The sequence below is a fragment of the Acipenser ruthenus genome, chromosome 4 (genome assembly GCF_902713425.1).
Source record: "Acipenser ruthenus chromosome 4, fAciRut3.2 maternal haplotype, whole genome shotgun sequence".
NCBI lineage: Eukaryota > Metazoa > Chordata > Actinopteri > Acipenseriformes > Acipenseridae > Acipenser > Acipenser ruthenus.
The window spans coordinates 83891207-83914529 of NC_081192.1; the positions used below are offsets into that span (position 1 = coordinate 83891207).

The 23323-nt window shown below is 39.9% G+C and overlaps 1 protein-coding gene across 1 annotated transcript; it reads left to right on the plus strand.

Moving 5' to 3' along the window:
- The first annotated feature begins 1588 nt into the window (after window positions 1-1588).
- Window positions 1589-17225, plus strand: LOC117399658 (ubiquitin-conjugating enzyme E2Q-like protein 1). Its single transcript, XM_033998969.3, has 3 exons — window positions 1589-1970; window positions 2373-3224; window positions 15790-17225. The coding sequence occupies exons 2-3, from the start codon at window positions 2529-2531 to the stop codon at window positions 15919-15921; spliced, it is 828 nt and encodes a 275-aa protein (XP_033854860.2). The 5' UTR covers window positions 1589-1970; window positions 2373-2528; the 3' UTR covers window positions 15922-17225.
- The last annotated feature ends 6098 nt before the right edge of the window (window positions 17226-23323 follow it).

The following is a 23323-nucleotide window of genomic DNA, read 5'->3' on the forward strand; positions in this document are numbered from 1 at the left end:
TGGAACTTTCTACTGCTTGGGTCCATGGCGCTGGGGAGAGGACTGTGCAGACCTGGAGATCGGCTGCAGACTCCATTAGATCTTTGATTAATCCCTCTTCAGTTTTATCTGACTGATATTAGTTAGGGAGGTCCTTTGAGGGGGTGGTTTTTGTGGAGGGTGGTTTGGGTGGGGGGAGGAGGGGTGAAAATGTAAAACTTGGGAAATTATTGTATTGTATTTAAAATTATATGTTTTTGTATTCTCCCCAATAAACATCTGATCACAATTTTATTACTCTCTTTTGTAGTGGCCTTTGACATCTATTTTTTTGTAACAGCTTCTAAACATTTATGTAAATACTTTACACTGTAATGTTTTTTGTGCATCTAAATTATACATAACTTAAAAATGCTCAGTCACATTTCCAATGTGAAACTATGTCAAGTGCAAAGAAAGGTTTCAGTTAGTACAGTGTAGAACACACTAGCTATTTGAGTTGTACATTAGCATCATAATTATAGTCTAAAATAATATTGATATTGATATTTGTGTTTGAAAGTGTATAGATAAATTAGCCCTTTAATTGCATAACAAAAATTAAAAAGAATTGGGGTCTGAAACAGAACATTGACTGAATGGAATTGTCACAGAATAATAGGTAGACGAAAGCAGAATGGTTTCTATTCCATACGAGGGATTTCCTGAAATCTGAACAATTGTTCATTAATAATTGCCTGAAATACAATAACTGCATTCCATTAATACCAACATACATCCAAACAAACTAACTGCTAACTTGTATTTTATAATTAGATAAACCAGTTTCTGCTAAACACATCTCTTGTAAAATGTGATATTATTTATTTATTTATTTATTTAAAACATGAAATGGTAACACTGAAAACTGTAGTCCTAAATCCTTCTGCACCACAACAAAATTGCTTCATGAATATCTTAAGAGGGGCCCCTCTGGTGGAGGTAGATGGTATTTCAGTCTTTCTGCGTATCAATGCATGACCCTTTCCAACCGAAAAGTGTAATAATGCGGTCCCCAAAAAAGTAATAATAATAATAATAATAATAATAATAATAATAATAATAATAATAATAATAACATTTAAAAACAACACGGGATATTTGTTTCATTGTCTTATTAACTAATTAACTTGGGAATTTCAGTCGCATTGCACCAAACAACGTTGAATATTCTAACTAAATTTGGAACACTAAGGTTCACTTGATATTTAGTATTTATATTTTATATATAGCTTATGCATTCATTATGAAACTTTGTTAAATAGAAGAAAAAAAAAACACCAGAAACAAAACCCCTTTTCACTCGCTCAAAAACTGCCCCGACTATATATAGACTGTAGTGTTGTTTTCTTCAGTATTCGACAATAAACACACATTTGTGTTAACAGTCGCCATTCAGGACGCAATTATTTTACATTTATGTGTCGTGAATTGGTTGGCCAGCGACAGCGGCCCAGCTCAGAGCTATAACCTCATTTGTGGGTTAATTTCATTATCTCCATAGTAAAATCCGCGTTTCTCATTGGCTGGCCGGTAGCTCGGGGGGCTTTGAGAAAGTATGGTTTGAAACGTTTTTGCTAAATAATCCGACTCATTTAAACAAAACAGCTGACCCCTCAACCCTCATTGATTACTCTGATCAAAACCATGTTTGTTGATTCCAGCCAGGTACAGCAGCAGTGACCAATGACATTTTACGTAACAGACGTGGTTTTCTGTGTGTGCTGTTCTTCAGCGAGGGATTAGAGCAGATTGGTTCAGTCTGAGCAGCATTACTGCTGGTGCCCTTGCAACTGCAGTTACAGAGAAGGTTTACCTCCGCAATGTTAGATCTGATAGAGATTCTGGATTAGGGAAAGGCAGCGTTTCGGCACCGATTTCTTTTTTTTTTCATTAAAACAAGAGGAATTCAACAAAACTTCCACGGTCTACAATTCTAATAATAAGAAAGGGTAAGTTTTTAAATTGTATTTTTTATTAACATAACATTAGACGTAGAGCTAAAAAAAAAAAAAAAGAAAAACAAATGAAATTATATGTCTTTGACCTTTGTTTAAAAACGAGCCAGGATACGATAAAGGGAGCGTGTGTTTAATGTAATGTAATTGAATTGAATTGAAAAATACAATAACAAAAAAACAATCTCTGTTAAAAAAATAAATAAATAAATAAAAAATGAGTGTCCAGAATCTGCAACCAAAGCAGCAAAACTGCAGCCACTTGCAAAAACAACCTGTCAAGATTGTAAATAATTTCTGTATATCATTGGTTTAGTGGTTGCTTATTTGAGTGATGGAATTGGTGGCTTCGTTTTGAATGTTGCTCTTATTTTTGTTTTAATGGTCCTGCTGCAGGTTCCGAAGCCTGAATGAAAATCGCCCACTTGTCGACTTCAGAAGCTGTGGTAGTTACAAAAATACAGTGTGTGTGTGTGTTTTTTGTTTTGTTTTGTTTTTTGCTTAAGTAAAACACTGTAGCCATTTGGAGCAAGCAGAAGGAACAACGGAGTAATGGCTACTCTTTTACGAAAAATAGGTCTCATTCGACTTCACGACCGAGACACCGAGGATCCTAAGCATTACCAGGGCTCGTTCAAAGGCAGCAAAAGCAACCAGAAAAACAACACTAAGCACTGCAACACGAGCAGTGATAACAACATTCTCAATCCCCCTGATACTAAAACGAAGAAGTTTGAGCAATCGAACAAGGATAAGCCGCCTGGCAAAGAGAAGCAGACGAGCAAGGACATCAAGGAAAAACAGCAAGTTGCAGCAAGCAAAGCGCCCGCCACCCCATTGCAACCACTCGTACCGCACAGACAGCACTGCACCCAGGTCAGGACGAGGAGGTTGATGAAGGAACTGCAGGAAATTAAAAGGCTTGCTGACAATTTTATAACGGTGGAGCTGGCCGACGACAACCTTTTCGAATGGAATGTCAAGTTGCATCAGGTGGACAGAGACTCTGCTCTATGGCAGGACATGAAGGATACCAACACTGAGTACATCTTGCTCAATATTTCATTCCCCGACAATTTCCCTTTCTCTCCGCCCTTCATGCGGGTGTTGACCCCTCGGCTAGAGAATGGCTACGTACTCGACGGAGGGGCTATCTGCATGGAATTGCTGACACCCCGCGGCTGGTCCAGCGCATACACGGTGGAAGCGGTAATGAGGCAATTTGCTGCGAGTCTGGTAAAAGGACAGGTAAGGTCCACACGTCCTCTTTACACTATGACATTAGCCACCTTCACTCTCCCGTCCTATGAAAGTTTTAAGTTAACCAAAAAACTGTGGATTTAATGTAAATTATAACCAGATTGATGATTTCATAATGAATACGTAATTTCAATGCTGCAATAGTGTGTCAGCAAACGTTTTCAGAATACCATGTAGCCTATTATTCGTTGTAAAAAGGATTAGGCTGTCAGACATCTGTTTATGTTTGAACCTCTTGGCTGTATATAGCAGCGATCTCGGTTAACGCGCATCACACAGGGCGAGGCAATCCACACACTGGCGGACGGCGGGCGCGAACCCGGGACCTCTCGCACTAAAGTATAACGCAGATACCGCTGTACTTGTAAGGAGCGTATATCGGGTTTATGACGTGTGTCATTACGTCACCTACCAGCCCTGCTGCTGCCTTCCCCTGTGCACGCTACACTATCCACTGCCAGCTTCAAGTCCGCCCCAGACTTGCTCACCAGGCTACAGTCCGGCGAGTGCGTGCAGGGGTACATGAGTCCACGTCTGACACCAACATAGCGATCTTCGTTAACGCAGACTGGGGCATCACACAGGGCAAGGCAATCCACACTGGCGGAGGGCGGTCGTGAACTTTTATTTATTAATACAAACTTTTTAAAAATATATAAATATAGGTATTATTTGATATTCAAATGATTTGATATTCAAATTCAAATGATTTGATATTCAAAATAATCCTTCCATAATCCTTACATTATTATTATTATTATTATTATTATTATTATTATTATTATTTATTTCTTAGCAGACGCCCTTATCCAGGGCGACTTACAATCGTAAGCAAATACATTTCAAGTGTTACAATAAAGGGAAGTGATGGCTTTTAATTAAAAGTGCTGTTCAGATAGAGAAAGAAGGGGAGATTTATAATGAAAATGAAAATGAATTATCGGTTGAGAAGAACAATTACCCTCAAACGATTAAATCATTAGTATCCGTGATTTTCAGTCGTAAAAATGTTTGGGTCTGTTTTAATGATCTAAACAGTGGCAAATCGTAATACAGCCTCCCAAACATGCCACAGACCTGATTTCCCTGTATTTTCATTTAATGTATTAATGTTGATAAGTGGATTTATAAATCCCCAGATGGATTAATACACAGTTATAAGCAGTGGTTTGTTATTTGTTTGTAATCTAGGTCTAGTACATCCTTTTTTCCATGAACCTTCAGAATCTCAAATTATAATTACCATGTTTTCCTAGTTGAAGTAACTAACATGCAGTGATCTATTGTTTAAAGGCAACTCATAAACATTAATGCATACCAAAGCTCCAGTTTATTTTGGGTAAGGCAAGTCCCAAAGAAATAATTAAAAAAAAAAAAAAAGAAACAGATGGCAACTGTATTTAAATAGACCACTGCTATTCTAAACTATATTATATTAACACTTGTAATATGTCCCTCCTCACTGAACCTACTTTTCAGTTCATTTTTTTGCCATTCATTTATTTTAACCCTTTAATGCATGTTGTATATACCAGCTGGCTTGAACTAGATTATGATTTACAGCTTTGTGAACAAGCATTAGTAACATCTCTCTGAGACCTTTTTCACTTTGTGGATAGATGAGAGGTAAGTACTGAAAAATCTGGTGTATATGCAATATTATAGTCTGATTGGTTACTGTAGAGGGCATTAATAGCCAGGAAATGCCCTCAGAATGTCCACACAACCATCACTGATAAAGTACAGTAAGGTATCAATCTGCCAAAAAGAACATCTAGTATAACTGTCAACTGTCAGAACTACAACAAACCCGTGAAGTAATGGTTAGAACATATCACAAAAATGAGTCCTCTATAAAAAAAAAGTACTGTCTCCATCTCTATCCAGCCATCGAGAATGGTCTTTACATCTTTCCAATGTCTTAACTTCTGCAATTATTGATGTCCACCAGCCGTCAATAGTTGAAAATCAGCAGCAAACCTTCCGACAAACTGCAAACCTGCAAAAGCACATTCCAAAGTCAAAGCCCAATGCTTTGCTCCACCCTCAGAAAGTTCAGCCACGAACATACCTGCTATGTTTCAAAACTGCACTTTCACAGGAAACCTGCAGTTCAACTTGAAATAAATAAACTTAAAAAAATAACTTTACAAAATAAATAACTCAAATGTTAAATGACTAATTTAATTCTTTTCTTTTAAGAATAAAGTAATTTGTTTAATAGTACTTAGTTATAGAAACAGTTTGTTATATTGACCTATTTAAAACTAACTTTTCTTTTTGAAAAAGTGGATGAAACACAACAGTCATAAATGTTTTCCCTGTCTTACATAAATTAAAAACTAAACTGTATTTTGATTTTTTAATGCTTGGTTTGTTTGTTAAGAAAAAAATAGTTCCCTTCGCTGTTCACAGGCGGAATAATACCGTCGAAGAACCGCTGCAGCAGCACGGGACAAGTACTGCAGGACTGTCACAAAGACGGCCAGAGTGGGTGGCGTCAGACCAGATCCAGGAAATAAAATGACAGAGACTTGGGGTTTTGATGAGGCTGAGCGCGTGATCGCGCTCAGCATTTAATAATTAAACAGAACAGAAAATAAAAGGTTTTAAACACAAAACAGGACACGGCACTTGAGGCCAAAATAAATAGATGAACAAAACGAACTAACACTTAACAAACGGTGCACGGTGAGAACAAACACTTTACGTTTTTCTTTTTCTTTCTCCTTCTCTTTCTCTTTCTCCTTCTCTCTCTCTCCCATTCTCCACTCTCGAACACCCAACCCCGAGTGAATGAAAATGTGTCTATATATACTGTTGTGCTGGGATTCAATTACTAATTAATTATTCACTTGAATCCCAGCACGTGAATTCATTACATGCAACCCCGTGCTCACATATTACATTTAACCAGCACGTGAAGTGATTTGTGCCCTCCTCGTGCCTAAATACAAATCTACATTTTTAAATACACGTGAAACACAGACCTGTTTATATCCTGTGTACCAATCTCTATACACCAACATTAACACACGCAACATACAACACTTAACACACACATGCACACAGGGGCGGGGCACATTGCCACATATACCCCCCCTTGTGCGCAGCACACATGGCCTCAACGGCCACCTCCCCCCTTAAAAACCCAGCAGTCCAGGACAAAGTCGCGGGCTGGGAAGGGAGGCTTCAGTGGGCCCACGGCTGGCAATGCTGTCAGCACCCCTGCCGGTAGTGGCACGGCTGACAGCATGCTGGTCCACTCCTGCAGTGAAACTGCTGCTGGGGAAAGTGGTCTCCTGACCTCGTCCCCCTGTCTTTGTAGCGGTAGCTCCCTTTGGTGGGGCTCCGACCACAGTACTTCCGGCAGCGAAGAAGCTGCAGTGGGAGCAGGTCTCCGGACCTCCCCCACGATCTCCGGCAGCGAAACTGCTGCAGTGGGAGCAGGTCTCCTGATCTCCCCCACGATCTCCGGCAGCAAAACTGCTGCAGTGGGAGCAGGTCTCCTGACCTCCCCCACCTTCTTCGTGGCCGGCAGCTTCCCTTGGTGGGGTCCCGGCCACAGTACTTCCTGCTGCGATGCGGAGCAACAGGCAGCCCCAGGCGATGCGGAGCAGCTGGCAACCCCAGGCGATGCGGAGCGGCTGGCAACCCCAGGCGATGCGGAGCGGCTGGCAGCCCCAGGCGATGCCAGACAGGCATCCTTGGGCGAAGTGTGGCAAGCATCCTTGGGCGAAGCGTGGCAGGCATCCTTGGGCGAAGCGAGGCAGGCATCCTTGGGCGAAACGAGACAGGGAGTCAGGACAAGCTGGGGTGCGGGTGTTGGCCCTCTTCTCGGCCTCTGCGGCCGGGCGGTTCTTCCCCGTGCTTCCCTCAGCAGCCTATGCAAGGGCTGCTGAGGACCGCCAGCATCTAGTCCTGGTCCTTCTGGTGAAGGGAGAGGCAGCTCCTGCTCCTCTCCCCCTGATAGTGATGGAGGCAGAGGCAGCTCCTGCTGCTCTGCTCCTGGCGGTGGAGGTGGCGGAGGCAGAGGCAGATCCGGCTGCTCTGCTCCTGCCGGTGAAGGTGGGAGCAGCGTGTAGTCTCCTGGCAATGGAGGTGGGAGCAGCGTGTAGTCTCCTGGCGACGGAGGTGGGAGCAGCGTGTAGTCTCCCCTTTTTGCAGGGGACTGGTGCTGCTCTGCCTCTCTTGCAGGGGACTGGTGCGGCTCTGCCTCTCTTGCAGGGGACTGGTGCGGCTCTGCCTCTCTTGCAGGGGACTGGTGCGGCTCTGCCTTTCTTGCAGGGGACTGGTGCGGCTCTGCCTCTGAAGGGGAAACCAGCAGGCATTCTTCCTCTGCTGGTGGAGATGGGGACAGCAGGCATTTTCCCTCTGCTGGTGGAGATGGGGATAGTAGGCATTCTCCCTCTGCTGGTGGACATGGGGACAGCAGGTATTCTTCCTCTGCTGGTGGAGGTGAAACCAGCAGGCATTCTCCCTCTGCTGGCAGCTTGGGTCCTAGGGCTGTGGAAGCCCCAACTTCCCTCTCTTTGGGCTGTGGAAGCCCCAACTTCCCTCTCTTTGGGCTGTGGACGCAGCGACTCCTCCCTTTTGGGCTGTGGACGCACCGACTCCTCCCTTTTGGGCTGTGGACGCACCGACTCCTCCCTTTTGGGCTGTGGACGTTCGGGCTCCCCCCACTCAGGCGTAGGACGTTCGGGCTCCTCCCACTCAGGCGTAGGACGCTCAGGCTCCTCCCGCTTGGGCTGTGGACGCTCAGGCTCCTCCCACTCAGGTACTGGCGAGCTGGCATAGGGGCATCCCGACCAGTCGTGTCCCCCTTCCTCACATCGCCTGCACCAGCTCGGTGGCACCTCGGAGCAGTCCCTCCAGCGGTGATCCACCTTTCCGCACCAGGTGCACCAGGGGAACAGGTTCTCTGGCTCCTCTGGCCGCTGTTGCAGTTGTGGTTGGGGCGGTGGGAGCAGCAGTCTACCTCCCCCTGCTGGTGGTGGAGACTGAGGCGACCCCTGCTTCTCCCTCTCCTGATGGACAGGGCAGCGGGCCACGAAGTGCTCACCTCTGCAGATGGGGCATAGTTGGGGTAGCTGTCCGAGGGGGTACCAGGGGCAGTTGGTGCTGGAATGCCCAGGCTCAGCGCAGCAGTAACACCCGGGCTGCTGTTCCTCCGGCTGGTGTTGTGGTTGCTGTTGCAGCTTTCCTTTCCCCCTTCTCTTCTTACTCCTCCTCCCTACCTTCCTCTCCTGGGCCGGTTCCTCTTCCTCCTCACCTTGAAAGGGGCAGATCGCCACCGTGTGTCCTTAGACCCCACAGGCCATGCACCAGCCTTGGTCCTCGAGGCCCCCGAGGAGGTCCTCCAGGTCCCGGCAGCCGTCTCTCCAGCCTTCCATTTTCCCTTTTTTTTTTTTTTTGGAAACAGTCCTGTGTTTGTTTTTTTTTTTTTTTTTTTTTAAACAAAAACCCCCCTCTCCTGGTCTGACGCTTGGTGGCGCTGTTATCCCACGATGACACCACGTGTCACAAAGACGGCCGGAGTGGGTGGCGTCAGACCAGATCCAGGAAATAAAACGACAGAGACTTGGGGTTTTGATGAGGCTGAGCGCGTGATCGCGCTCAGCATTTAATAAACAGAACAGAAAATAAAAGGTTTGAACACAAAACACGGGACACGGCACTTGAGGCCAAAATAAATAGACGAACAAAACGAACTAACACTTAACAAACGGTGCACGGAGACAAACAAACACGGTGAGAACAAACACTTTACGTTTTTCTTTCTCTTTCTCCTTCTCTTTCTCCTTCTCTCTCTCTCTCTCTCCCGTTCTCCACTCTCGAACACCCAACCCCGAGTGAATGAAAATGTGTCTATATATACTGTTGTGCTGGGATTCAATTACTAATTAATTATTCACTTGAATCCCAGCACGTGAACTCATTACATGCAACCCCGTGCTTACATATTACATTTAACCAGCACGTGAAGTGATTTGTGCCCTCCTCGTGCCTAAATACAAATCTACATTTTTAAATACACGTGAAACACAGACCCGTTTATATCCCGTGTACCAATCTCTATACACCAACATTAACACACACATGCACACAGGGGCGGGGCACATTGCCACAAGGACATATAGAAAAAAATAAGTAAAAGGTTATAAATCTTAATGTTACTGCTGTTAAAACCATAAAGACAGTTTATAATAGCAATAATGACCTCCAGGCAGGGCACTTCCTGGCCATTAATCCCCCAGCTGGGTTAAAGTCCCTCGGCTTATACCTCGGGCCTTCAACTCTCCCAGGGGCATTAACAGCCAGGAAATACCCTGCCTGTCAGTCATCATTGTTTAAATATATGCACTCTGCTAAGCATCATTCTGCTTGATTTCGTAAGCATTGTTTCTCCTTGATATACTGTAAAAATTATCTTTTGAAATGCAAACAGCATGTAATAGTTTCGCATGTGGCATGGGAGTTCTGTGAGAGAATATAATTGGCTTAATGCAGAACAGTACCTGAGTGAATTTCAATAAATTATTCATTTGAAGTTTCACAGCTGCCATTTAGAATTCTATTTCAGTTGGAGATCAGTGCTGGAAGCAATAATAAAGCATTTTACTTTATGACATGAGGATTTACTGGTTCACTAGTATTTCCTTAGAATTAAGGGATTTCCTTAGATATTATATCCAAGGAACTTCAAGGTAGAATTATGGTGCCACTAAAGTTCACTCACAAATCTTTCTGAAAAGGACATACCATAAGTTAGAGGAATACAATAAGTCTGGGTGGAGGAAATATACAGTTTGATGAATTAGGTATTCAAACAAATATTACTGGTGTTTTCTCTACCAGTTTTATATGGTTCTTTACATTTTTAGTGTTGCTACTTGGCCTTTTATTGTATGTAAATAAGCAAAATAGATTATTACCAAATTATCCTATATTAAACAACAGCTGCTGGTTGAAGCCCATGCAGATATTGTATACTGTCAATTAGTAAGCTGTGTGGTGGTGTGTGACAAGTATAGGATGTGAATGGAAATGAAAATGTTCTGTTTATCTTTGGTACTTCAATGCTGGTGTCCCCATACAAGAGTGTGGCATTCAGCTGAATTGTTTCGCAAAGGACAGAAGTGGTTTTGAAATGCTTCATCTTTGCTTCCCCAATTGCTATGACTCGCACCATTAAAGCAGCAGATTTCTGCAGGGGCTGTAGCTCCTGCAGCTTTTCTGAGCATGTCCACTTGTTATATAATCAGGTCTTTGCCATTTATATTCGTCGTAGTTCAGAATCTTCTCCCAGCCCATGACCAGTTTTTTACATGCATAGTCCATTGTGTAGCAAAGCACCACATTGTGTTCAAGAGGTAAAAAGAAGTGATCAGTGTTAAGTAAGAAAGTATTTATCTGATTAAATATTAAATATAAGTATTACACTCAGCGGTCATTATCTCTGTTTTAAAATAAATTATTTCATTTACCAAAGTTAGGACTATCAAACTTACATCTCTTGTGAAGTTGTTTGTGACCTAATCAGGTTTAGAATCTCATCCACTAGAGGTCAAAGGAATGCAAATGTACTTACTCTGCCGCCTATCCCACAGTAATCCGTTGCGAATCTGTTTATCTGCCATGATCAATCTCTTCAGCAACGTTAGTTTATTGAACAGAGATTGTAGACTCTACCAAAGTTTTTTGTACACTGTGTTGTATGTGCTCCATGCGTCTGCCATTGCTGGTCACGTGAGCTGTTCAGTGTGTTGATGTGTAAATAAATCCTGTTCGCCTGTGAGGCGTATCAACCTCCGTCTCGATCTCCTGCCTGTCACTCAGCAGCGAATGCATGCATCCCCACGGCAGATGACTACTCTTGTCACAAGCATTATTACCCTGTATCTTTCTAAACAAGGTATTTAGGGGAGCTCCCTAATAAAAGCTAAATCTCAAAACAATAATTGTGTGAATATAGTAATTGTTACAGCTGTGTATAATTGTATTTAAAACAGGATTAATTTATCCGACTTTTTACATATCCGCCCTTATGCTGGTCCCACGCATTCAGATATGCGACAGATTACTGTACTTATTTTTTAATGGTCATTGGTGTAAATTAATTGTAAGGTGTTTTTTTGTTTTGATTTTTTTTTTAAGAAAGCAAAAGTTGATACATGTTTTGTGATCAGGAAAATCTTACAGATTGTAGATCTTTTTAACAAGTTTGGATTATTTCCCTTTTCTGAAAATAATTGTGATGGGATTCTTTTTGAATGTGGTTTGAATACAAAATGGACAGTAATTTTGAATTTTTATTTTTTCCGTTTTACATGTATGAGACATTCCTATCAATACAAACTAAATATTACTGATTTAGGAATGCTACAAGAAACTAAATAAATCCAAAGACTGAACTGAATTAGTGTCATTTAGCATTTTCTAAAATATATATACTGAGCATCAAAAGAAACGTATCATTTATATTTGAGCATCAAAAGAAACCACTTATATTTGGATAAAATTCACTACATGATCGAAAAATGACAAACTCTGTTTTAGAGCAGGTGCAGTGACTTTTTATTGTGCTGATTAACAATTGACATCATGAACATTGCTGCAAAATGATCTGTCGATCTTGGGCCGGTGTTGTGACTCTTGGTCTCCCCGTCATTTTCAGTTTGTGTCTGGTTATACCATCTCGCCAGGTTTAAAATTGCTGGCTGTGAGCACCCAAGACGGCGAGCCACAGTATGCTGCCCTAGTCCAGCCTCCAACATGCCGATTGCACGAAGGCGCTGCTCTCTTGACAAACGTGGCATGTTGTGTTTTTTTTTTGTGATTTTCTTTATGGCTTTTATTCAAGCTTGCAATTCAACAGCTGAAATCACTCCATATCCAGTGTCCAATCAACTGTCTCACTAATTAGGTGATTAAGTGCATATGCTTCAGTCATAGTCACTCAAGCGTGTCATGGTGAAGGATGAATGATCGAGTGATTAAAAGGAAACCAAAAACATTTCGTCAATGTCCATCCATTTATGTACCTTATTTTTTTTTTTTCAAAAATAAATGTGTTGTAATAGTAACCCTCTAACATTAATGATATCACAGAAAATGTGGATTACAAAGAAAGTATTATACAAATGGCAGTTCTCTGATTCACTGGTTTTGAAACAAAAAACAGGTAAGTGGTATTTGATCCAAGTTAGTACTTTAAAATTCAAGGTGAAGATTATTATTATTTGTTTATTTAGCAAACACCTTTATCCAAGGCGACTTACAGAGACTAGGGTCTGTGAATTATGCATCAGCTGCCGAGTCACTTACAACTACGTCTCACCTGAAAAACGGAGCACAAGGAAGTTAAGTGACTTGCTCAGGGTCACACAATGAGTCAGTGGTGGGATTTGAATCAGGGACCTCTTGGTTACAAGCCTGTTTCTTTAACCACTGCTTTGGAAGGCAGTGTTCCTTGACTTATCATTGCATTTATCCATTAAAGGCATGCTTTGTGTACATTGCTATTAAAGGATTTTTGTGATAGACTGTGTGCTTGAGGTGTAACAGTGATTCATGCTATTGACTCACTTTACTATGGAGTTCCATGCATTAAGAGAAAAGGTGTATCTTTGCTGCTAATTTAATTGCTGTATATCCTGACAGCACCTGAGCCACAAATCAGATATTTTAATCTATCTCTAAAACATCTCCATGGAAACAGCAGCTGGTCATTTCCTTTGCCTGATATTTATTTCTGAAGTAAATGGAGTTTGCTCCTGAAACCCACAAATACATACCATAAAGGACACTTCAAATGAGCAACATGTGTGCAAAAAACTGATTTGCAAATTTATAGGAAGAAGCAATAGAATGATTTTTCCCCAAATTATTTATTTATTTCTCTAATTAAGTTGTACATTAATAATGTCAATAACGTATGCTAAAGCATTTCTTGATCAAGTTTCATCACAATAAGTGGTTTTCTAGACATGTGTAAAAATGTGTGACCTAGAGACAGACAGCCTCCATATAATCAGCGCTCTTTAGCATGTTTCAATACAGTATCACTAGCAGTTCTCTAGACATATGCGAAACTGTAAAGTGTGAAATACATACATACCTACATACATACCTACCTGCACTGTACACAAGTACAGTGCAGAGCTCTAAACCATCGTAACTGCAGAATTCCACAAAATAAGAAAGATCTGATGGCTCATATTTATTTTCAAAATGGAAATATCTGAAAATAATGTCTCTTCCTTTTAGCCAGAGTTGCAGTCTGGAAATTCCAGTCTATACCAAAAGTGCATCCTTTGAATGGTTATGACTGATTGATTTACAGTTCCATTTTACAAGAGATTCACATTCTGTTCTTTTTTTTCTAAAAAGACTTAATTTGCTATAATCATTAATTATCATGCTTAGAGATATTTGATATCTACTTCCACAGAAATATAGTAGTAAATGGAGCAAATACATCCCTTGATACTGATATTTTGCTTTTCAGTAGGCTTAATCTCACTAGTGTATATCCATTCACTTGGCTTGTGGAAAATGCATTCCAGCAAATAATTTAGAAAGAAGGCTATTTTGGAGAGTGCATTCTTTCATGTACCAAAATCATATTTTTTTTGTTTACATTGATTCCAACAAACCTGTTAGCATTTATATATCATTATTCATGAAGGGTCTGGCTTGAAGAAAGACAAACAAATGTACTATAGCTAATTCTTGCAGCATTGTATTCAAATGTATTGTTTAAAAGAATGGAGTTAAATCTCAGATTTTCATTTCTGTGGAAGGAATACCTTCACATTGTCATTTTAATGCTCATTTTTATTACCTCTGGGCAGCTCTTTTAAAGTTGACAAGGAGCCTTTCTTAGTACAGTAGTTGCCTGACATTAAATTTGGTGTAGTCTAAGCAATCCCTAGCCATTCTGTTTGGTTTTCTAAAATGTTGTCTGTCATTATTAAACCACTAAAAGCCTTTACATTTTCTTCTGGTTGTACCAGACATTTAAGATGTTACGGCAATTCAATTATTTTCCAAATATGCCATAAAATATCATTCAGTGTGGCACAATACAATACCTGTTCTAATGATACAGAAGCTGCAAATCTCTGCAGACCATTTAAAAGCTTTCACTTGATTTATTGTGTATTTCAACAATATTGCAGGACTAGCACTTAATACGCTAGAATAATATTTGAGCTAAAGCTCACTTGATCTCTGCGTATATTCATAACAAACCATGTTAACCCCTCCACCCCTACATCCTTAAGTGGTTGTAGATAACATTATTTCATAATTCTTACCTGTTGTGCACCACCGTTCATTATCATTATTTCAAATGTGCAGTTTTGAATGAAATCAAAATGTCATTTTCCTTTTCACTAGACTAAACAAAGTTCTCAGCTTGCATGTTTTAAAAATTAAAATGCATGCTTGCTAAAATATAGGTCTCTTTCAAAACTACACATTTGAGACCTACATAGTGAATGTTTCTAGTATTATTTTGTAAACTACAGTCACTTTAAAAGACCAGAGATGTTAAGGATGTTTGCTATATGATTAAACTGGGTTTTTCTTGTCTTGTGTCAAGGGGCTTGTTGCCATAGTTTCAGTACACTAGTAGGTGATGTAACAATAGAAAATGTCATACTTGCATCCTGAACCAATTGTCTGCAGGTTCCACTGGGGGCTGTGTCCCACAATTATTTGAAAATATGATCCTTGCATCATCAGAAAACAGACATTGTTGTAGGCACACAAGCTTTCAGCCCACTCTTTCTGTGAACTAAACAACCATCCGCTACTACCTGCAGCAGCAAAGGGTATGAGCCCCATATGGATTTTAAAGTGCTACAGAACACACTTTAGTGTTTACAACAAACACACATAACCATTACTGTCATTGTTTGGATCTTTGTAATTAATTAATCAACTGGGGAATGAAGGCGAAATAAACTCAGAAAACTTAATCGGAATGACTTGGTATACGGCAAAAAACACAGTGTGGATTACATCATACTTCTGGCTGTGTATCTGCCTTCCTCTGCCCACATTTGCAATTTTAACTAGGGATATGCCTCATGCTGATAAAGTATAGTGATTTTCCTTTGGATTGCAAAATGTTCCTATACATTATGAAGATTTTGAAAGATACCGATGATGATATTTTAGTTGTGCAGCCATTTACAGTGCTCCCCTTTCATAACGCTGTAGTCAGGAGCCATAGTTAAGAGACTGCGCATTTGTCTTATGAATTAACAGCATGCCATTCCAATCATCAATGTGTACCAATAACCATTCAGATACAACAGTCTAATGCATAGGAAAACACGAAGAGCCACCTCCACCTGGCCGAAGCTAAGAAAAACAAGCTGGTGTAAGACTACCTATATTTACTAGTCTATACAATTACTATGTTCTTGTCATCTTACCAATGTTTTAGTTTTAGCGATCATGTATACCCCCAAACCAAATCCTTAAAATGGTAATAGACAATACAAATAATTGTAATTGTTTTCCCTTTCTTTTGGTACAGGGCCGGATCTGCAGGAAAACTGGTAAGTCCAAGAAATCTTTCAGCCGTAAAGATGCAGAGGCCACCTTTAAGAGCTTGGTGAAAACCCACGAGAAGTACGGCTGGGTGTCTCCTCCTGTGTCTGATGGCTGATGCGGCAGTCTTTTTACCTTTCACAAGACTTAGAAAACTACCATCGTCCTCAATGCTGCGCATCTCCCATCTACTTTTAGTACTTTACATCTAGCTGCCATGGAGCACATGGTGACATTTTAAGTTATTCATGAGCAGATGTTTTTACAGCTAAATCTTGCCTAGTGGATTGTGTTTCAGAACTGGATATGACTCATCGGAATCGATAGCGCTGCTAATGAAAAGTTTGTACTCATTCCTTCTGACTGACCCACTTTATCTTGTGTGTGCTCGCTCTCCCTCAATGCCAGCAATGTACCACACTGAATGGCATCAAAATTTCCATCCACTACTGCTTCTCTCATTTAAACACAAATGAAGCCGTTAATATTTGATAGACAGACATTTGAGGTTCACTTTTTGCTGTGCTGTTTTTCACAGGCCAATGCAACTTGAAGATTGTAATTTATGTGAAGCTGTGCTCTCTCTCTCTCTCTCAGCTAAATTTAGATCTCACTGTGTTGAGTAGATGGCCACTGATTTCCTACACAAAATGTATATGTATATGTTGCTTTTGTGGAGGTACTGTAAAGATAAAATCCAATCACAGTTTATCATGGTTCTTTGTTGATATTATCATGTATTTTGGGAAAGCCAAGTAATGTAATTTGCTGATGCTTTGGATACCAGATGTCTGAATTGATTATACGTGACCTGAGTGAGGGAATAACAAGCAGCATTAATATGGTATAAAATTAAACCATTGACAACAGAAATGTCGTGGGCGAAGTTACAAGAATCAGAGGGGCACATTTGTGTCAGGACAGACAGAGATTGATAAAGGCCAATTTTGGACACCTGTATTCATTTTGAAACAAAAGTCAGTAAGAAGTATTTTGCAATGTTTTATCTGCAGTGTGACCATTTCTACATTTAAAAGAACAGTAGCCGCAATATTGTGTAAAATTATTTAACTGAATTGCCCTGAGGACATGCATTCCACAAACCACTGTTATTCCACACTGTTAACTTGAATTCAAGACTGAAGGAGAAACCAGGACAATAACTAAGATGCCACTGTCACCTAAGGCTGCAGTCACCTAAGGCTGCAATACTGCATGTTTCCAATGTACAACATATACTGTTGCACAAAAGTCAAAGCCACTGTATTTACCTTTTAATATGAAAACAATATAAATAAGTACCTGGGTTTTCTACGGCCCAAGCAGTCCCCATTACTGTATTTCATGGTTGAACATTTTCAAGGCTGTGTGCTTACAACATTTCCTTTGGTTGAAGAATCAATAAAGAAATGGTTCATTGAATTGCTCAGGCATTTATTATGTGACTGACTTATTGGGAATGCATTGAAAGAGGTTTGAAATATGTCCTGACTGTCCATCAGTAGCAGACCAAGATCAGACCATTTTGATCAGGGATGCCAGTTCAGACTGCAGGCTGGCAGAAGTTGGTCTTTCCAAATTTTCTAAGTGGAAGAAGAGACCAATGTCTGGCAATCAGTTAAAGATTGGGTAGTAAATTGTGAATGGCACTGGCAGCAGGCAGTCACTATTGTATATTGAAATGAGATGAGATCTACATTTAGAGCTTAGTTTAATGGTACTGATGTAAATGTGGCATTAGTTAATTCTGATATGAACAAAACAGTGAATGCTTTCAAAGGACATTTTTTATTTACAAGTCGTTGAATGTTATTTGACTACAGCTATGTGTTTCCATTCCATGCATCTTTGCAGAATGACATTTTAGATATTTAAATTACACCTACAACTAACCGACAACTGTCTAACAACTGACTTCCATAATGGCTGTCAACAAACTACCTGATTGATTTAACTGTATACCAAACTTAGCATAAAACATTGATAACAATTGTGATTCAATTCCTGTTATTATTAATTACTGTTCAAATAATCAAGGAACTTGGAATTTTATTCTGCACTTATTTATTTGTTAATCCATTTGAAACATGAAGCTTCAGCCGTTGTATGTATGCAGTGGCAGTACCAAATAGGGAGGGAACATTTAGGAGAACCCTAAACAGGGAAACAGCACACTGCATCAATAAATACCGAATGCTTGCATCGCTGTACTGTACTGTACTGTTTATGACTTCCCGTACACACAGATCTCCTGTTTATTTATTATAATGCCTGTAATTGCCTTGCATTAGTTGGCAGAATGGTGGCTTAGTATGATCCAAACCCTAAAGCTCAGTGGCTTACATTGTACAAAAAGAACAGTACATACTTAATTAAGTAAGTCAGTAAAACCCTCTAGATCCTCCTTCCTGAGTACAGTGTGCCATGAATACAAAGAGAGATTGCCTAGAAATTGCATAGTTTATATGAAACAGACAGAGCCACATCTCTCATGAAAGAGCAGTGCAGCAAGATGTTCTTATTCACGTGGGACTGCAAGAGTCACTCAAATAAACATCAAATGGAACGAAACTCCATTCAGTTCTAAGGTCAGACGTTTGGTGTTTGTCACTAGAAAGGGTCGTGCTCGCCATGTTCTTTCCAAAGTATGCAGGCTAATAGATCAAACACTTGTTTGTATAGCTTAGGGTTCCATTGTCTCAAGGCATTACCAATTAGGTGACCATCCGTTGCCCCTTCACATGATGTTACACATGATTAGATGTATCCCCAAGTTGGTCATGAATCATTGCTTCTTCAGTCTAGTGTATTTCTCTAACCGATTTACACAAGGTTACTAAAAGATTGTGAATATACATTTGTCAGCCTATGATAACTAAAGTAGGATCTGTTACACCAGTTTGTTCAGGGATACAGTTTTGGTAGTTAACAAAATATATTAATTAAATTTTTGGCATCATCATCTGGTATCTAAATGCACATTCTACAGAAACCACTGATCATGTTTTTTTTGCAAAAGATTTGTACAGCCAGTCATTTCAAAGTGGTTGTATGTGATTTTAAGAACATGTGTTAGGGAATATTATAATGAACGGAATTATAATAAGAACAAATATCAAAATTGGGTGCTTGCTGGATTAGGAATGTACAATTTGTGATAGACCTTAGAATGATAGTTTGCAGAAAAATTCAACTAATTGTCCAAACAAGTGAGATGATTTTGCTGTCTTATATCTGCATAATCAGTGATTATTCGTTTTCTTGTTTGAAGAAAAAAAATCAGCAGTTGCTTTTAAATTATATATATATATATATATTCTTTGAGCTAATTATATATATATATATATATATATATATATATATATATATATATATATATATATATATATATATATATATATATATATATTTTGTCCTGAGATATGTTCTCATATGTTGTATTTTATGACCTTTTGTGTTTTAATTTATTTGTGGTTTGCCAAAATAAGCTTTTTGGAGCATGCCATGGGTATTCTTACAGAAAACAAAACAAATGAAATGTACCTGAACTAAAGGAGGCTGGGTGATTTAGAACTCTTTCTGTAGTGTGAAACAAAGTGTAAATCAACTGATAGTAAAGAAGGGAATTCTATGTTCCTGTACCTAGTTGTGGTGTTCTTGGAAGAACATGCTGAAATCAAACAGGGTTGTGCAATAAAGTCATAGGCATATACATGACTGGTAAAAAGTACACAATTATTTCAATTATTTGAATTTCTATTTAGAGTGTTATTAGTGATTCGGTTCTGCCTCTTTGTGAACTTCATGGAACCAGGCCAGGTTGCAGCAGAGCTTAAAAGTGGTGAAAAAAGTGTCACTTACATTTTCAGAAGAATTTACTTTTTCCCCATGTTGGAACTGCATACCCTCCAATGGCCGCTACAATACCAGTAGCCTTACTTTGGTACTGGATCCTCACAACTTGATAGTGTGTACTGAATTTTGAAATCCACTCTGTCCTAAGTAGGCTGACAGTGACTATGCTGATCATACTACTGCTAAGCCTGAGCTGAAGACTCTTATTTAGACTGCGCTTGTTTTTCTGCACGGCCACCACCGGGTCGCTAGAGGCATGCGGGTGCGAGCATCATGTTGGTATGGTAACTGCTGTGCATGTGCAGCCAGACAGTAGACAGTCCATTTCAGAACAGAACCACTCAACACCAGGCGCTCGGCTTCCAGTACTGCTCGGAAGAATACTGCCAGGTTTGTTTAAGGTAAAAATTACTTAACTGAGCACAGGGTTAAGGAAACAGGGAAGGCTTTTCAAGAAAAGAGTATTGGGAGGTCTTGTGTGACATAATGAAAAATCTACAGATGTTTTGTGGTATCGTAATGTAAAAGTTAGCTTTCTAGTTTGCAGGGAAACTGCATATTTTGAAGTTAAAGTTCTTGGGGGGGGGGGGGCATGCTGCTAGACCCCCCTGGAAGCATCTTTCTCACTTTGTTCACTCACTGAAGGCACTATGAGCCACTCGCTCGTTAACACCGTGCCATGATCCACTCACTCGCCTAATGCAACACGTGTATCTATTTTCATCTGTTGGAGGGTATGGAAATGACTTCCGATTTGTCTTTATGAAAAGAGGAATTTAGCAGCACACCAATATATGTAGGAACACATTGCTTTCAAATGTAATTTCATGTTTTTCTGTTTTGTTTTTCTAATGAAGCAACAACAGACACGTTAAGGCCAGACTGTTCCAAGACTTTGTAATTCAATATAAACACCCTAGACAAACAAGATTATTATTTGATTACTAAGTGTGCTCTACTACCTATATTGTAGTGTATTTCACCATTCATTTGTTTTAATCAGCCTTGCTTATTCCATTCAAATCATATGACAATGTTACCTTTTAACTACGTCAGCCCCACCTGTGTTTTAGTTCCCCTGAGTAAACTGATTCCCTGAATTTACCTACAGCAGCAAGCAGAACGACTAGGTTGCTATGCAACCTGCTTTTTTTTGTACAGTTTTGTAAAATACCTATGGGAATAACATATTTAAGATACAGTGGCAGTATTTGGGCTGCAACTTACTTCTGTTGAGATCAGCAGGTAAGTCCTGACTCCTGCATCACATGTTCATAACTCAGTATGGGAGCAGAAGATCCCAGAACTCTCCGCAAACAGCATCATTGATTAAGGGTGTCAGTGATTACGGAAGATATGCACCCATAGATGATACATTTGTCTACAGCCACAAAACAGTGAAGATTATAATCAAAGGAAAAAAGCATTTCAATATAAACGTTTAACCTTTAGGGAGTCTGCTAAGAAATAAATAATAATAATAATAATAATAATAATAACACCATGTAACAATTTTTTTTTTTTTTTTGGTTCCTGGGTAGTAAGTGTTATTTCCTAATTGCTTATGCCTCAAAAGTACAGAAAATGGCTATTATTCCCCACAAACTTTGCTTTTGTGACCAGGACAGTGATATTTTGAAATGTACCTATTTCCAATGAGAAAACGGGCAAATTTGTGTCTTTTCGTTCACATAAAGTCAGAAAAAAACAACATATGAATCCAAATTAACATGTATTTATACTAAAGTAATACAAAAATGACTACAAAAGATTTAGAAGCGAGTAGTTTTTCGAGATTTACGATTATACTGTAAATCACTTTCACGAATCAGCCCCCAAATGTAGTCTCCCATCATGTTCTCGTTATACTGTCCTTGGTAGCGGCGTTCAAAGTCCAGTATATCCTGGTGGAAGCGCTCGCCTTGCTCCTCCGAGTACGCTCCCATGTTCTCCTTGAATTTATCAAGATGAGCATCAAGGATATGGACTTTGAGGGACATCCTACAGCCCATTGTGCCATAGTTCTTCACCAGAGTCTCAACCAGCTCCACATAGTTTTCGGCCTTGTGATTGCCCAGGAAGCCCCGAACCACTGTGACAAAGCTGTTCCAAGCCGCTTTCTCCTTACTAGTGAGCTTCTTGGGGAATTCATTGCACTCCAGGATCTTCTTTATCTGTGGTCCGACGAAGACACCGGCTTTGACCTTTGCCTCAGACAGCTTAGGGAAGAAGTCTTGAAGGTACTTGAAGGCTGCAGACTCCTTATCTAGAGCTCTGACAAATTGTTTCATAAGGCCCAATTTGATGTGCAGTGGTGGCATCAGCACCTTCCGGGGGTCCCAGCCGTACTCATCATACTTCAAGGCGTCCAGCAAGGTCTTGATGCTGTTGTAATCCTCTTTGAGGTGCACCGAGTGAGCCAGGGGAAGAGACGGGTACTTGTTACCATTAAGGAGCAGCACGGCTTTGAGGCTCCTGGATGAGCTGTCAATGGAGGACAGTATAACGAGAACATGATGAGAGACTACATTTGGGGGCTGATTCGTGAAAGTGATTTACAGTATAATCGTAAGTCTCGAAAAACTACTCTCTTCTAAATCTTTTGTAGTCGTTTTTGTATTACTTTAGTATAAATACATGTTAATTTGGCTTCATATGTTGTTTTTTTCTGACTTTATGTGAACGAAAAGACACAAATTTGCCCGTTTTCTCATTGGAAATAGGTACATTTCAAAATATCACTGTCCTGGTCACAAAAGCAAAGCTTGTGGGGAATAATAGCCATTTTCTATACTTTTGAGGCATAAGCAATTAGGAAATAACACTTACTACCCAGGAACAAAAATTGTGTTACATAGTGTAATCAAAAACACAACAGAGATGTTTTTATATAATGTTACATAATAAGCAATGTTACATAGATATCTTGGTATCCATCGGTTCCAGCTTGGGAGGGTAAAATATGGTTGTTCTCTGCTGTCGCTGAACACCAAAGAAGTCATAAAACCTCCAGAATAATTTATCTACCCAACACATTGCATATCCACATATACATGAAATGTAATTGTATAGATACGTAAATTACAAACACACACGCAGCCTGTCCTTGACTATCATTATACAATTAATTTTGTACATGTAATTTATAGTATCCCTTTCAATCTGAATATTGATACACAAGTATACATCGTACAGTTTAGGTGATGACAGGCTGTATCATTTTGATCCAATTTAGTTAGACAACAATCTTCAGGGACTTTCTTGTAGAGTGTGACCTGGAAGTGGAACTCCCCAGTCATGAACCAGGCACAACATACCTGTGTCTATATCCAATTTAGTTAGACAACAATCTTCAGGGACTTTCTTGTAGAGTGTGACCTGGAAGTGGAACTCCCCAGTCATGAACCAGGCACAACATACCTGTGTCTATATCTCACTTGGGAGTCAATAATCATTCAAGGACTGTATTACAGAATGCTGCCATATTTCTGTGACAAAATACATAAGAATATACCCTTTTGTTTTCCTGAAACCCACTGTTTGCCTGCTTCATTGGTTGAATTGCCTACTATTTATGTCACCCCTATGTCCGTCACTGGACTGATAACATAAGTTCCCTAAAAAAAAAAAAGCTCTACACTTAATTGTAAACATTAGTAAGCAGG

What these genes read in the sequence shown, in the direction of transcription:
- LOC117399658 (XM_033998969.3), top strand. Translation starts at nt 2,529, where the DNA reads ATGGCTACTCTTTTACGAAAAATAGGTCTCATTCGACTTCACGACCGA. An exon ending in CGAGTCTGGTAAAAGGACAG is followed by an intron (nt 3,225 to 15,789) that starts GTAAGGTCCACA and finishes CTTTTGGTACAG; the next exon opens with GGCCGGATCTGCAGGAAAAC.